The 13,172-nt window shown below is 51.4% G+C and overlaps 1 protein-coding gene across 1 annotated transcript in view; it reads right to left on the minus strand.

The window, feature by feature from the left end:
- HTT (huntingtin) overlaps positions 1–13,172 on the minus strand; it is a 124,421-nt gene that overhangs the window by 50,979 nt on the left and 60,270 nt on the right. The window contains exons 25-31 of the mRNA XM_040237647.1: positions 12,458–12,609; positions 11,428–11,630; positions 10,527–10,653; positions 8,918–9,045; positions 7,248–7,358; positions 1,012–1,089; positions 456–679 (exon numbers count right to left, since the gene is read on the minus strand). Coding sequence (XP_040093581.1) covers positions 456–679; positions 1,012–1,089; positions 7,248–7,358; positions 8,918–9,045; positions 10,527–10,653; positions 11,428–11,630; positions 12,458–12,609 — 1,023 coding nt within the window. The remainder of the gene's footprint in view (positions 1–455; positions 680–1,011; positions 1,090–7,247; positions 7,359–8,917; positions 9,046–10,526; positions 10,654–11,427; positions 11,631–12,457; positions 12,610–13,172) is intronic.

The following is a 13,172-nucleotide window of genomic DNA, read 5'->3' on the forward strand; positions in this document are numbered from 1 at the left end:
CACCAGCACAGCCATGAATTGAGTGGAAAGAGACCTTTATCCATGAAGCTGGGGACACACCGCCCACCATCCTCTGCACACCAGCACAGCCATGAATTAAGTGGAAAGAGACCTTTATCCATGAAGCTGGGGACACACCGCCCACAGTCCTCTGCACACCAGCACAGCTGCACCACCCGAGCTGCGGGCCCCGAGCGCCACCCACACACAGGACCTGGCCCTGCAGCAACGCGCCTTCAGCGTCTGTGGACACATGCGCCCCCTTCCTGCTCTGCTGATACGTCAGCATGAGTGGTCGCAGCTCAGCTCTCCTGTCCCGCAGCCCAGCCCCACCCACCGAGACCGGAACACCCCAGGCCCTCCTCTCTCACTGGACTACACACTTCTCTGAAGGGGTGCCTGCCTTCAGCAGCGCGGAGAGCTCTGGAGAACACGGGGGGTGCTCAGAAGGTTACCCTGCGGTGTCCTGGTCCTGCTCTGCCTGTGCCGCGTTCCGCAGGCTGGCGTCCGCTAAGGCCTGGGTGAAGAGGGTATACGGCGCCATGAAGCAGTAGTGGTACAAGCCGGGCCGTGCACTGGAGGAGCCGAGGCGCTGCGCACGGCCCTGCGACTTGCTGGCGTGCGAAGACAGGCCATCCAACTGGGAGGCCAGGTTTGTCCCGAACAGAGTCTTCAGCAACTGGAGCGGAAGAATTGAAATCATCGACAGTCGAATTAATGCGGAATCTCCCACACACACACACAGAGTCCGCCTGAAACGAACTGGATGTGCGAGCAAGACTTCCGACCATGCGAACGCTGGAGGGGTGCTTGGACAGCAGGAAGGGGACAGGAGCCTGTCCCCAAGGGCGAGCCCCTCCTCCAGGGGCACAGGGGACAAGCAGCCTCCTGGCCCGAGAATGAGCGAGCAGAGGTGGGCCGGTGGGGCTGCCGGACGCAACACCTCCTGAGCGCCAGGTAGCGCGCCAGCATCGTGCGGGAAGAAGGGCTTCCCAGGAGCTCCTCGCTTACCTGCTGGACACACACGGTCGCCATCATCGGCTCTCGACTGAAGCAAGACTTCAGGTATCCCAGGATCTCTTCAACACACTGGAAAGGAGAAGTGTGAGGCATTAAAGGAAGCGAGTCACAGACCACTCGCTGCTGCAGTCCCACACAGACAGCAGACAGGACCGCTTCCGTTTAAACTGGGAACATCCGTCAACGCCGGAGGACACTCAGAGCAGGCTCTCACTTATCACAGCCGGCGACAGTGTGAGGCAATGAAATCCAGGCTCTCGCCTTTCCTTTCACGCACTTCTACGTTCACGCCTCCGTTGGCTCACTCATCCAGACAGAGGACATCGAGGATCCGCCGGGCCCTCTGCGTTCAGCCCTGTTCTCAGAGCAGGAGGTCAGAGTCAACAGGGGAGCTGAAAGCCCTGCATCCCGGGGGCGCCTGCAGACGGTCAGCTGAACCCAACACGTGTCAGGTGTGATTTGCCACAGAAAGTCCTAGATGTGTCTTGACAGCCTGGAAAGATGACCACCATGACTGCCTTCAAACAACTGCCCTCACAGGTGCTTTTCCAGCCTCGTACACGAGGTCTGTGGCAGACAAGGCTCCCTGGAGACGAGAGCCGGTCCACGACTGCCACCATAGGCCCCTCCTCGTGGCCATGCGGCCTCCAGCCACTGCTCGCGGGACATCAACTTCAGAGAGAAGGCTGCTCGCTTCACTCATCTGATGCAACTGCCTGTACTAAAAAGTGACCGGTTTCTGTTCACTTCACATACTCAGGCCCATGTATGTTGAATATTCCGATTAACTCCTCCTGGACCAGATGTCCAAGGCTGTATATATACCCTGCAGGGTTAAGTTTCTTCCACGCCACCGCTCATAGCAGGTAACTAATGGCACCCCACTCCAGTACTCTTGCCTGGAAAATTCCATGGACGGAGGAGCCTGGTAGGCTGCAGTCCATGGGGTTGCTAAGAGCCGGACATGACTGAGCAGCTTCACTTTCACTTTTCACTTTCATGCACTGGAGAAGGAAATGACAACCCACTCCAGTGTTCTTGCCTGGAGAATCCCAGGGACGGGGGAGCCTGGTGGGCTGCCGTCTATGGGGTCTCACAGAGTCGGACATGACTGAAGCGACTTAGCAGCAGCAACAGCAAGAACTGTTAACTGGAAGAATTCAACCAGAGCCTTCCATATCACAGGCTGTCTAGTGAAGAATCATGTCTCTTAGCAAATACGTATGGAATGCCTTCTGTGCATTCCCAGGTCTCCTGTACTGCAGGCAGACACTTTACCATCTGAGCCACCAGGGAAATCCAGAAACTAAGTTCAGTTCAGCTCAGTCTCTCAGTCATGTCGGACTCTTTGCAACTCCATGGACTGCAACAAGCCAGGCTTCCCTGTCCTTCTCCCAGAGCTTGCTCAAACTCATGGCCATCGAGTCAGTGATGCCATCCAGCCACCTCATCCTCTGTCGTCCCCTTCTCCTCCTGCCCTCAATCTTTCCCAACATCAGGGTCTTTTCCAATGAGTCAGTTCTTTGCATTAGGTGGCCAAAGTTTTAGAGTTTCGGCTTCAGCATAAGTCCTCCCAATGAATATTCACGACTGATTTCCTTAAGGATGGACTGGTTGGATCTCCTTGCTGTCCAAAGGACTCTCAAGAGTCTTCTCCAACACCACATTTAAAATCATCATTTCTGTGGTGCTCAGCTTTCTTCACAGTCCAACTCTCACATCCATACATGACCACAGGAAAAACCACAGCCTTGACTAGACGGATCTTTGTTGGCAAAGTAATGTCTCTGCTTTTGATTATGCTATCTAGGCTGGTCATAACTTTTCTTCCAAGGAGTAAGCATCTCTTAATTTCATGGCTGCAGTCACCATCTGCAGTGATTTTGGATCCCAAAAAAATAAAGTCTGACACTGTTTCCACTGTTTCCCCATCAATATTTCCCATGCAGTGATGGGACCGGATGCCATGATCTTTGTTTTCTGAATGTTGAGCTTTAAGCCAACTTTTTCACTCTCCTCTTTCACTTTCATCAAGAGGCTTTTTAGTTCCTCTTCACTTTCTGCCATAAGGGTGGTATCATCTGCATATCTGAGGTTATTGATATTTCTCCTAGCAATCTTGATTCCAGCTTGTGCTTCTTCCAGCCCAGCGATTCTCATGATGTACTCTGCATATATGTTAAATAAGCAGGATGACAATATACGGCCTTGAGGTACTCCTTTCCCAATTTGGAACCAGTTTTCCCTCTCTGGTTCTAACTGTTGCTTCTTGACGTGCATACAGGTCTCTCTGGAGGCAGGTAAGGTGGTCTGGTATTCCCATCTCCTGAAGAATTTTCCACAGAAGAGTTTTCTTGTGATCTACACAGTCAAAGGCTTTGGCGTAACCAATAAAGCAGAACTAGATGGTTTTCTGGAATGCTCTTGCTTTTCTGATGATCCAACAGATGTTGGCAATTTGATCTCTGGTTCCTCTGCCTTTTCTAAATCCAGTTTGAACATCTGTAAGTTCACGGGTCACGTACTGTTGAAGCCTGGCTTGGAGAATTTTGAGCATTACTTTGCTAGTGTGTGAAATGAGTGCAATTGTCAGGTAGTCTGAACATTCTTTGGCATTGCCCTTCTTTCAGATTGGAATGAAAACTGACCTTTTCCAGTCCTGTGGCCACTGCTGAGTTTTCCAAATTTGCTGACATATTGAGTGCAGCACTTTCATAGCATCATCTTTTAGGATCTGAAATAGCTCAACTGGAATTTCATCACCTCTACTAGCTTTGTTCATAGTGATGCTTCCTAAGGCCCACTTGACTTCGCATTCCAGGATGTCTGGCTCTAGGTGAGTGATCACACCATCATGGTTATCTGGGTCATGAAGATCTTTTTTGTATAGTTCTTCTGTCTATTTTTGCCACCAGTTCTTAATATCTTCTGCTTCTGTTAGGTCCATACCACTTCTGTCCTTTATTGTGCTGATCTTTGCATGAAATGTTCCCTTGGTATCTCTAATTTCCTTGAAGAGATCACTTGTCTTTCCCATTCTGTTGTTTTCCTCTATTTCTTTGAACTGATCACTGACACTGAGGAAGGCTTTACCTCTTCTTGCTATTCTTTGGAACTCTGCATTCAGATGCTTATATCTTTCCTATTCTCCTTTGCCTTTCGCTTCTCTTTTTCTCAGCTATTTTTAAGGCCTCCCCAGACAACCATTTTGCCTTTTTGCATTTCTTTTCCATGGGGATGGTCTTGATCCCTGTCTCCTGTAAAATGTCACAAACTTCGGCCTATAGTTCTTCAGACACTCTATCTATCAGATCTAATCCCTTGAATCTATTTGTCGCTTTCACTGTATAATCATGAGAGATTTGATTTAGGTCATATCTGAATGGGCTAATGGTTTTCCCTAATTTCTTCAATTTGAGTCTGAATTTGGCAATAAGGAGTTCATGATCTGAGCCACATTCAGCTCCTGGTCTTGTTTTTGTTGACTGTATAGAGCTTCTCCATCTTTGGCTGCAAAGAATATAATCAATCTGATTTCGGTGTTGACCATCTGGTGATGTCCATTTGTAGAGTCTTCTCTCGTATTTTTGGAAGAGGGTGTTTGCTACAACCAGTGCATTCTCTTGGCAAAACTGTTAGCCTTTGCCTTACTTCGTTTTGTACTCCAGGGCCAAACTTGCCTGTTACTCCAGGTATCCTTTGACTTCCTACTTTTGCATTCTAGTCCCCTATGATGAAAAGGACATCTTTTTTGGGTGTTAGTTCTCGGAGGTCTTGTAGGTCTTCATAGAACCATTCAGCTTCTTCAGCATTACTGGTTTGGGCATAGACTTGGATTACTGTGATATGGAATGGTTTGCCTTAGAAACGAACAGAGATCCTTGTAGGGAACAAGGTATAAGGAAGGTTGAGAAGTGCTTGCAAACAAGACTCTCAACCAGGGCTGAACATTCTTGCAAACGAGATGTTCAGTCAAGAATCCTCTGTTTGTTCCCGTGGGAAAAGAACATTTCTTGCACACAAGGATGTTTCTCTGATTCCTCAAAAGGAACAGACCCAGGGACAAAACGGATTCTAAGTTGATAAGGAAGTTCCCCAAAACAAAGTCTTAGCTGCAGTAAATAAGTCAAGGTAAAGATTATCTCGCCCTGCGCCTGCGCACTGTATAGTCTCTGAATCATAGTGCTTGGCAACTTGCCCTGTAGGTTGTTGTGCAAGGGATATAAAATAAAGCAGCTGTAAGAAGCAAGTGTTAAAATATAGATTCAAACCACTCTGCAGTGTTGGTGTTTCATTCCGTCGCCAGCAGATCCTTCTGTCACTTTTGAGACTGCACCCAAGTACTGCATTTCAGACTCTTTAGTTGACTGTGAGAGCTACTCCACTTCTTCTAAGGGATTCTTGCCCACAGTAGTAGATATAATGGTCATTTGAATTAAATTCGCCATTCAAGTCCATTTTAGTTCAGATTTCTAAAATGTCGACGTTCACTCTTGCCATCTCCTGTTTGACTACTTGCAATTTACCTTGATTCATGGACCTAACATTCCAGGTTCCTATGCAATATTGCTCTTTACTGCATTGGACTTTACTTCCATCACCAGTCACATCCACTACTGGGCGTTGTTTTCGCTTTGGCTCCATTTCTTCATTCTTTCTGGAGTTATTTCTTCACTGATCTCCAGTAGCATACTGAACTCCCTACCGACCTGGGGAGTTCATCTTTCAGTGTCCTATCATTTTGCCTTTCATACTGCTCATGGGTTCTCAAGGCAAGAATACTGAAGTAGTTTGCCATTCCCTTCTCCAGTGGCCCAGGTTTTGTTAGAACTCTCCACCGTGACCTGTCCACCTCGGGTGGCTAAGAAACTGAAAACAGGTGAGGAAAGGACGGTGCTGTCAGCCTTCTGAGAGTCCAGAGTAACCAGGAAACAAGTCCCGGGCAGGAACATAAACATACGGGATAACAAAGGGACACCCCATTCCCAGCCAGTAAGGGGTAAGAGGGACCTCATTTATCCCACAGTCAAACCACCAAAAAAGCCAGACAATACATGAAACCACGACTCCAAGACCATGATCACCAGGCACCAGAGGACAGGGGTCCCTAAGAGATGGGAAACGAGCTGGTTAGCCGAACAGCTGGCCTGCTCACTGTGTCGCTCGGAGAGCTCCCGGGAGGGGCATGAGGACGAGGGACAGAGCAGAGCCTGGGAGCCCCGAGTTGAGAAGGAGCTGGGAGTGCGGGAAGCGGACTCAGTGAGGGTTTCAAAGCAGAGCAGCCTCCCAGAGAGGACCTGGGGAGGCCCCGCAGTGCTGGGCGGGGAGGAGGCCGGCAGAGGGAGCACGCTCAGAGCTCACACAGGCCCGGACAGTGACCCCTCTCCCTGCGGGCTCGCAGCCCAGGGCCGAGCCAGAGAGCCCTTACCTCGGGTGGAAGACAGCCCTGGACCCAGCACTGCTCCGCCCCCTCTGAGCTGATGTGTGGGAAAAGTACAAGCAACAAGTGAGGAGAAGCCAGAAGACAATGTGTACAATGACCGAGACCAGGTCAGCTCTACGCACGTCGCGAGGAAGACGGAGAGAACGAGAACCGTGAACTGCACGGAAGCCCACGCTCAGCGCGGGCTTTCGGAAACTCACTGTGGAGTTCATCAGACACCAAGATGCCCCAGCCGGACAGGTGGGTCCCAACACAGCAGAGCAAGTGGGCAAGGCGCTAACTGTCCCATCTGGACGGGGACACAGCATGGGCAGCCGCCGCACGACCCCTTAACTCTCCCATCTGCCTGACCAGGTCCCCACGACAGGAGGGTGGCGGACAGAGGTCAGTTACTAGGCTCGGAACCAAAGTGCACAGCCTCGAGCACAGCGCTGCTCCTCCCTAAAGCGCCGCCGCACGAGCCACACGCCCGCACTGTGCCTGCTTTCTTTCCAACGTGCAGCAGGTCAGAGAGAGCAAAAGATTCAACAGTTTTAAACCCAGTAATCTTCTAATTCAACTGTGTCTGAACAAACATACAGCAAAAAGTGAAAACAGAATACAAATCGAACTCCCCTCAATGTGAGGCTAAGATGGCGATCAGACTCCAGTGCCCAAACTGAAGAACCTTCTCCCTGCTTCCGAAACATGCCAGGATGGTGGGATCCCACCCCAAGGCACCTGGGCCAGAGGGGCATTTTAGGTGTGCCAGCCACAGTTCAACGAGAAGACAGGAAACACAAACCTTCCCGATGTCCTGCAGCGTCGCCAGCTCCAGAATCTGAGACAGAACGTCCAAGGCAGAGCGCAGGAAACCCCCAAACTTCTCGTTGTTGCTCTGAAGATCCAAGGTGACCTGGGGGATGAGGAGGGAGACGAGATCACAGCGTCACTGGGGCGGCGGCCTCCTGGGCACCTGAGACAGAACCACGGTCTGTGGCGGGGAGCTGTGTTCCACTAGGCAGCCCAAGGCTCATCTTGGTGGGGGGTGGGGATGGGGGTGGGGAGTGGCTTCTATTTGTTTGTAGCACTGGGGAAATGCCTTGGAAAGGAAATTACTCTTCCAGATAGCTAAATAAAAACTGATTTTCAAAGGCGTCTTCCAACTTATATTTGACACTATTGAAAAATAATTCCTAACCTTCTATCATAATGAGAAAAAATGCTTAATGCCCATCATAACCAGCATCTGATAAGCATCAGAAAAACATCAGAACACACGTCCATTTCCACACCAGGGTTTCCCTGGTGGCTCAGACGGTAAAGAATCTGCCTGCAATGGGGGAGACCTGGGTTCGATCCCTGGGTCAGGAAGACCCGCTAGAGGAGGCTGTGGCAACCCACTCTAGTATTCTTGCCTGGAGAACCCCATGGACAGAGGAGCCCGGCGGGCTGCAGTCCACGGGGTCACGATCAGACACGACTGAGTGGCTGAGCGCAAGCACAGCTCTCCCACACACATCAGGGCCCCTGGGGAGCCATGATCAAACCCGGACACAGCCTTATAGTCGGGGTGCAGCAAAATATTAAATTAGTCCAAGAGATACTAAGTTAGGATCCTAAACAGCCAGCTTAAGTCAGTTTTGCAGCAATTTCCCCCATTTAACAGATGGGGAGGAGGATCAGGTCCAAGGATATAACATGTAAGAACAAGGGTGAGAGGGAGAGACAGACTGTGAAAATAAAGACTGGCAAAACCCCTGCAAAAATACTACAAGTAGAAAGGAATTTGCTCAGTGAAATAAAATCTAACCACTGCTGAAAAAGGAAAAAAACCTCTTTCTCAGAATGAGAAATATACCCATGCAGAAGAGTCACCAGGGTAGACGGCTGTCCTTCCCGAAACCCGCCTGCAGGGCTGGCGCAGGGATCTGGGAACTCGGCCGGGAAGCAGTCCGTTGGACTAACACCAGCTCTCCTGCCGGACTGTCTGGATGCACACGTTCTGGCGGGAGCCCTGCTTTCCTCTCCTAGCGTGGCCACACATTTGTTCTTGTGAGGGGTGGGGGTGTGCTCCTCGTGGCCTCACGGGGGCAGAGGTTGCTCCAGACTCCGCCTGCATCCTCTCCTTCACGGGCTGGCCATGTGTCCTCCCTACCCTGCTATGAGGAGTCCGCACTGTGAGCGCAACCACGTGCTGAGTCCTAGGAGTCAGTCCAGAGGGTCACTGAACATGGGTGGTCTTGGGACGCCCAGACCCAGCACCAGTAGATCATAAAGACATCACTTTTCCAATAAAAATCCTAACCTTTCGTATGATGGAAGCTATCATAAACAAAGCTGAAAAAGCTAATCGTAACTCATATCTCTAAGGCATCCTCACTTATACATATGTCTATAATCTACAATCATAGGAAAAATGTAGAGAGTCCCCTGAAATGCGTGAGAGCAAGAGTATTTTTACAAAAGCAGTACCTTGTAGTTGGCGTGAGTGGCTTTTAGGACGTCATGCAGTTTGAGGTAAGAAGGCAGGTGACAGAAGCTCCCCAGCGACGACGACTTGTTTGTGGCAACAGGCCCTGAGGTTTCAGGTGGTCGAGAGGCTTCACACAGACAAGACACACTTTCAGATCAAAAGGAAACACTTGCCAAGTTTAAAAGAGATCACTGTAACACTTATTTCTAAAGTATTCTAGTAGGATAAAAAGCCACTTTCCCTGACTTTTTGATTAATTAGAAGTAATAAGAAACTGACTATTAAACATCAGTAGACTCTGAGTACCTCCCAAAAGATAATACAATAAAATAAAAAGAGAAGACAAGCGTGATGCTGGAGGTGTCTGCTTTGGCCTGGCTGCAATTCAGAGGAACAACCGATTCAAGGACCTTCGGTCAATCTGAAAACCTCCCAAAGCACAAGGCTCCCAGGGGCAGCAGGGGGATGGCCCCCAGCTGACTGAGGTCACAAGCCCTGTAAGCAAGTCAGCAGGGGCACAGTGAGCATGCGCGGATGACCGTGCGAGTCACACGCTATCACTGAGCTGGTACTAAACACAAAATGCTGCAAGGCCTTACAGATTGGAGGTTGGGGGGTCCTTAGTTTACCAATCATCAGGAAGATGACCAGTCACATACTGATGACTATATCTGCATAGTTCTCAGCTTTTCAGATGCTAAATCCCCAGCGGTACTGCCATCAATCCTTAGAAAACAGCATCTTTTCAAATGTTTTATACAGGAAACTAACTCCCTGTCGGTCCAGTGCTCAGGACCCGGTGCTTTCACTGCCAAGGACCCAGGTTCAATCCCTAGTCAGGGAACTAAGATTCCACAAGGCATGCAGTGTAGCCGAAAGAAGGAATAAAGTTCCAACAATAATAAAATGTTCAACATGAACGCTTTATAAGCAAATGAATGGAAGAGTCATGTGCGGCCCCAGCACTGTGAGGTGGCATGTGACCACGTGTGGTGGAGTCCAGTCGCCTGCCCTCAAGGACCACCATGAGGGGCACAGACGGCACCCGTCATAGGCAGAGCCCACAGGCACTCTGGTCCCTCTGGCCCGAGACCCCTCTAGTATCCGTGAATTCTTCAGGTTTGGCTCACTCGGATGGTTTCATCCCCACTCTCCTCCCTACACGGCCTTTCCAAATGGAGGGTTTCCACTTCCTACTTCATTATTCACCCACTACCTCTGTTCCCAGCCCTCTACACCCCCTCCCTTCCTGAACATCAATGAGAAGAGCAGAAGGGAGGAGGCGCAGGGCGTAGGGAGTACAGGGCGGGCACCTGCAGACGGCTGGCACCCTGAATAATTAGAACACCACACTCAGACACGCTCAAGACCAAAACGTGCTCTGTGTCCTCTTAGCAATTAACACCCGAAAGCACACCTGGGGAAACCACTTCTGTGGTTTTGTTCTATGCATTTTATTCCCCAAACTCCACGTTATCCATCAGCCTGGACGTGACGAAGCGTGAGTCCTAATCGCTTTGACACTGACGGCCACGGCCCTGCTCCACCCCACCCTGCCCCGCCCCGCCCCCAGCCCGGCACCCGCCCCGGCCCACCGCGGCCTCACACCTGGACTGGACTCGCCGCCTTTCTTGGGACTCACGGGCACAGACGCCTGCTCTACCGGCTCCTTCTCTTTCCCCTTCCTTCGGATTGGGCTCAGAGAAGGTGGGTTTGTGAGAGAAGGCAGGGCTGCCTAAAACAGAACACAAGACACCATGAAGGAAGTATAACCAACGGAAACCGAGAACTAGGCTCTCTGTGCGCTTCACCATCTGCGGAAGAGTCAACCCGTGGAATTCATTTCGTTTGAATCTGCATCTGTGGGCCTCAGAGTCTGTACACACACTGTCCACTTTAATCCACACGACAATCGCCCGTGGTGGGAGGTGGCCCAGCACTTCCTAACGGGAGCCCTGTGAACGCCAGAGGCTGGAGAAGCCTCAGCAGGCCACAGGGGCTGCAGGAGGCTTCGGGCGTCCAGGCCCGCCACCTCCAAGAGTGAGCATAGGGACGCCCTCCGGGGGCCAGGGCATGAAGCAGGGTAGGGAGCAAAGCTCTCAACTCAATTTTCAAGTAAGACAGGCTCAGCGATGATGAAGGGACTTAATCAATGTCCCAGCCAACAAGCAGCTGAGCTAGGCAGCAACAAACCCAGACTCTCCATGAAGTCCACACTCTGCACACCCACAGGAGAACGCAGAGCCCCAGCCCGCACTGTGGAAGGCAGAGGCATGGCACCCTGGCTCGCTGCTTGCCCACTTCATGATCTAAGAAGTCACCTTACACCTTGGAGCCTCGTCTGCACAGCGGACACGGGGGCTTAAGGGCTGCCAGCAGCATGGACTGCAAGGCGGCAGGGAGGGGCTAGAGAGCCCGGAAAGAGGCGGCTGCACCCAGAAAACCCGGGTGTCTGGGAGTCCCCCCACCGTCTGAGCTGCAGGGAAGAGCTGCCTGAGTGAGGGGTTACCTTCACTGCGGGTCCCGGAGCCACATCGTCCAGGACGTGCGCGCAGATGTTGACGACCTTCAGCAGGTGGGAGAAGAGCTGCTCCACCAAAGGCACCAGGGTCCGGTCACCCAGGGCCGGCCACGCCTCCTCCTGTTTGCTGGCTGCCGTGCTGGCCTCGTCTTCAGAGGCCCACGAGCTCCTCAGAGACCTGGGGGCACTGGCTGCGATACGGGCACACACGTCACCCCCCAGCGCCAGGGCAGGGGGCAAGACGAAGCCACTCCAACCTGTCCACATGGGGCATCTTCTGGACACCCCCTGGGGCCAGCAATGCCTCAGGTTCCACAGGAACTTGGCATCTCCCTGTGTGCCCACTTGCCACGAACCCACCCTCATACACCCCAGGACAACAGTCCCCTTCCTGATTTAGACAACTCAAGTTCAACTGGCGATCGAGACCTGCGGACTCTGTCTCCTCACTCTCTTTTAATTGGTTTCTTCAACACAATCCACAACCATCACCCTGTTCAGACTCTCTCCATCTTGCCTTAACTGTGAGTTTCCCTAACTTCTCCAATCTGTGTTCGCATAAGCCAAGTGGTCTTCCTAAAATACTGACCCGATTGTCAGTCCCTTTCGTGAAGCTCTCCAGTGACCTCCCAGAGCAAACGGACTAAGTCCTTACTAATGGAGACAGACTGCTCACCGGCCATATTCTCCATCCTCGTCTTCACTCTCATGTGACACCCAGAACTGTCAGCTCTCCAGCGTCACACGTGTGCTCCATGTCCCGTGTGGCACACTGGGTGCTCTGCCCGTTTCTGCCAGCCGACAAGCCTTGTCCCCGCCCTAATCCCCAGCGGGGAGCATCGTGGCCCCGCCGTGCTGACACACGTCCTTATAGACCTACAGGCCACGTGAGCATGCAGCCCTCTCACTGCTTTCTTACCGCCCTGGTGCCCAAGACAATATCTGCATGCAGTGCCCGCTCAAATGAAACCAGAGACGAGTTTACCCACAGCTAACTGTTTCAACTCAGGGCCAGTACCTGCCAGCAAGTTCCCCGCTAAAATCAGAGCATCCTGGTGGGCAGAGAGATCCAGCGGGAACCAGGCTGACGAGAGCAGCGTCAAGATCATCGTGACCATCCCCACGGTGCAGCTCTTCCTGGACTCGTCTGAGGCGCTCAGCGGCGGCACTCTGGAAGCAGGATCAAATTACAGAGCAATGCTGAGCTAAGTCTTGCCTTCTCTTATGAACGAAACAGAAGGTTATGGCTATTCATTTCATGGCGGCTCATAAAGCGATTTTACTATTGTTAACGAGCATCTTTCTTGTAACCACAGGTCCATAAAAATCACCTGAGAAATGAAATCAGGGAGCAGATCTGATTGAAAGTATAAAGAATCTGCCTGCAATTCAGGAGATTCCTGGGTTGGGAAGATCTACTGGAGAACGGAAAGACTACCCACTCCAGTATTCTTGGGATTCCCTAGTGGCTCAGATAGTAAAGAATCCGCCCGCAATGTGGGAGACCTGGGTTTGATCTCTGGGTTGGGAAGATCCTCTGGAGAAGGAAAGGCTACCCATTCCAGTATTCTGGCCTGCAGAATTCCACAGACTGTATAGTCCACGGGGTCACAAAGAGTCGGACACGACTGAGCGACTTTCGCTTCACTTCACTTCATTAGGGCCATCTACTGGAGGAAAACCCTTTTCATCTTTAATGACAACTGCTCATGTAAGTACAGCAGTTCCTAAAC

The sequence above is a fragment of the Oryx dammah genome, unplaced genomic scaffold (genome assembly GCF_014754425.2).
Source record: "Oryx dammah isolate SB20612 unplaced genomic scaffold, SCBI_Odam_1.1 HiC_scaffold_3, whole genome shotgun sequence".
Classification (NCBI taxonomy): domain Eukaryota; kingdom Metazoa; phylum Chordata; class Mammalia; order Artiodactyla; family Bovidae; genus Oryx; species Oryx dammah.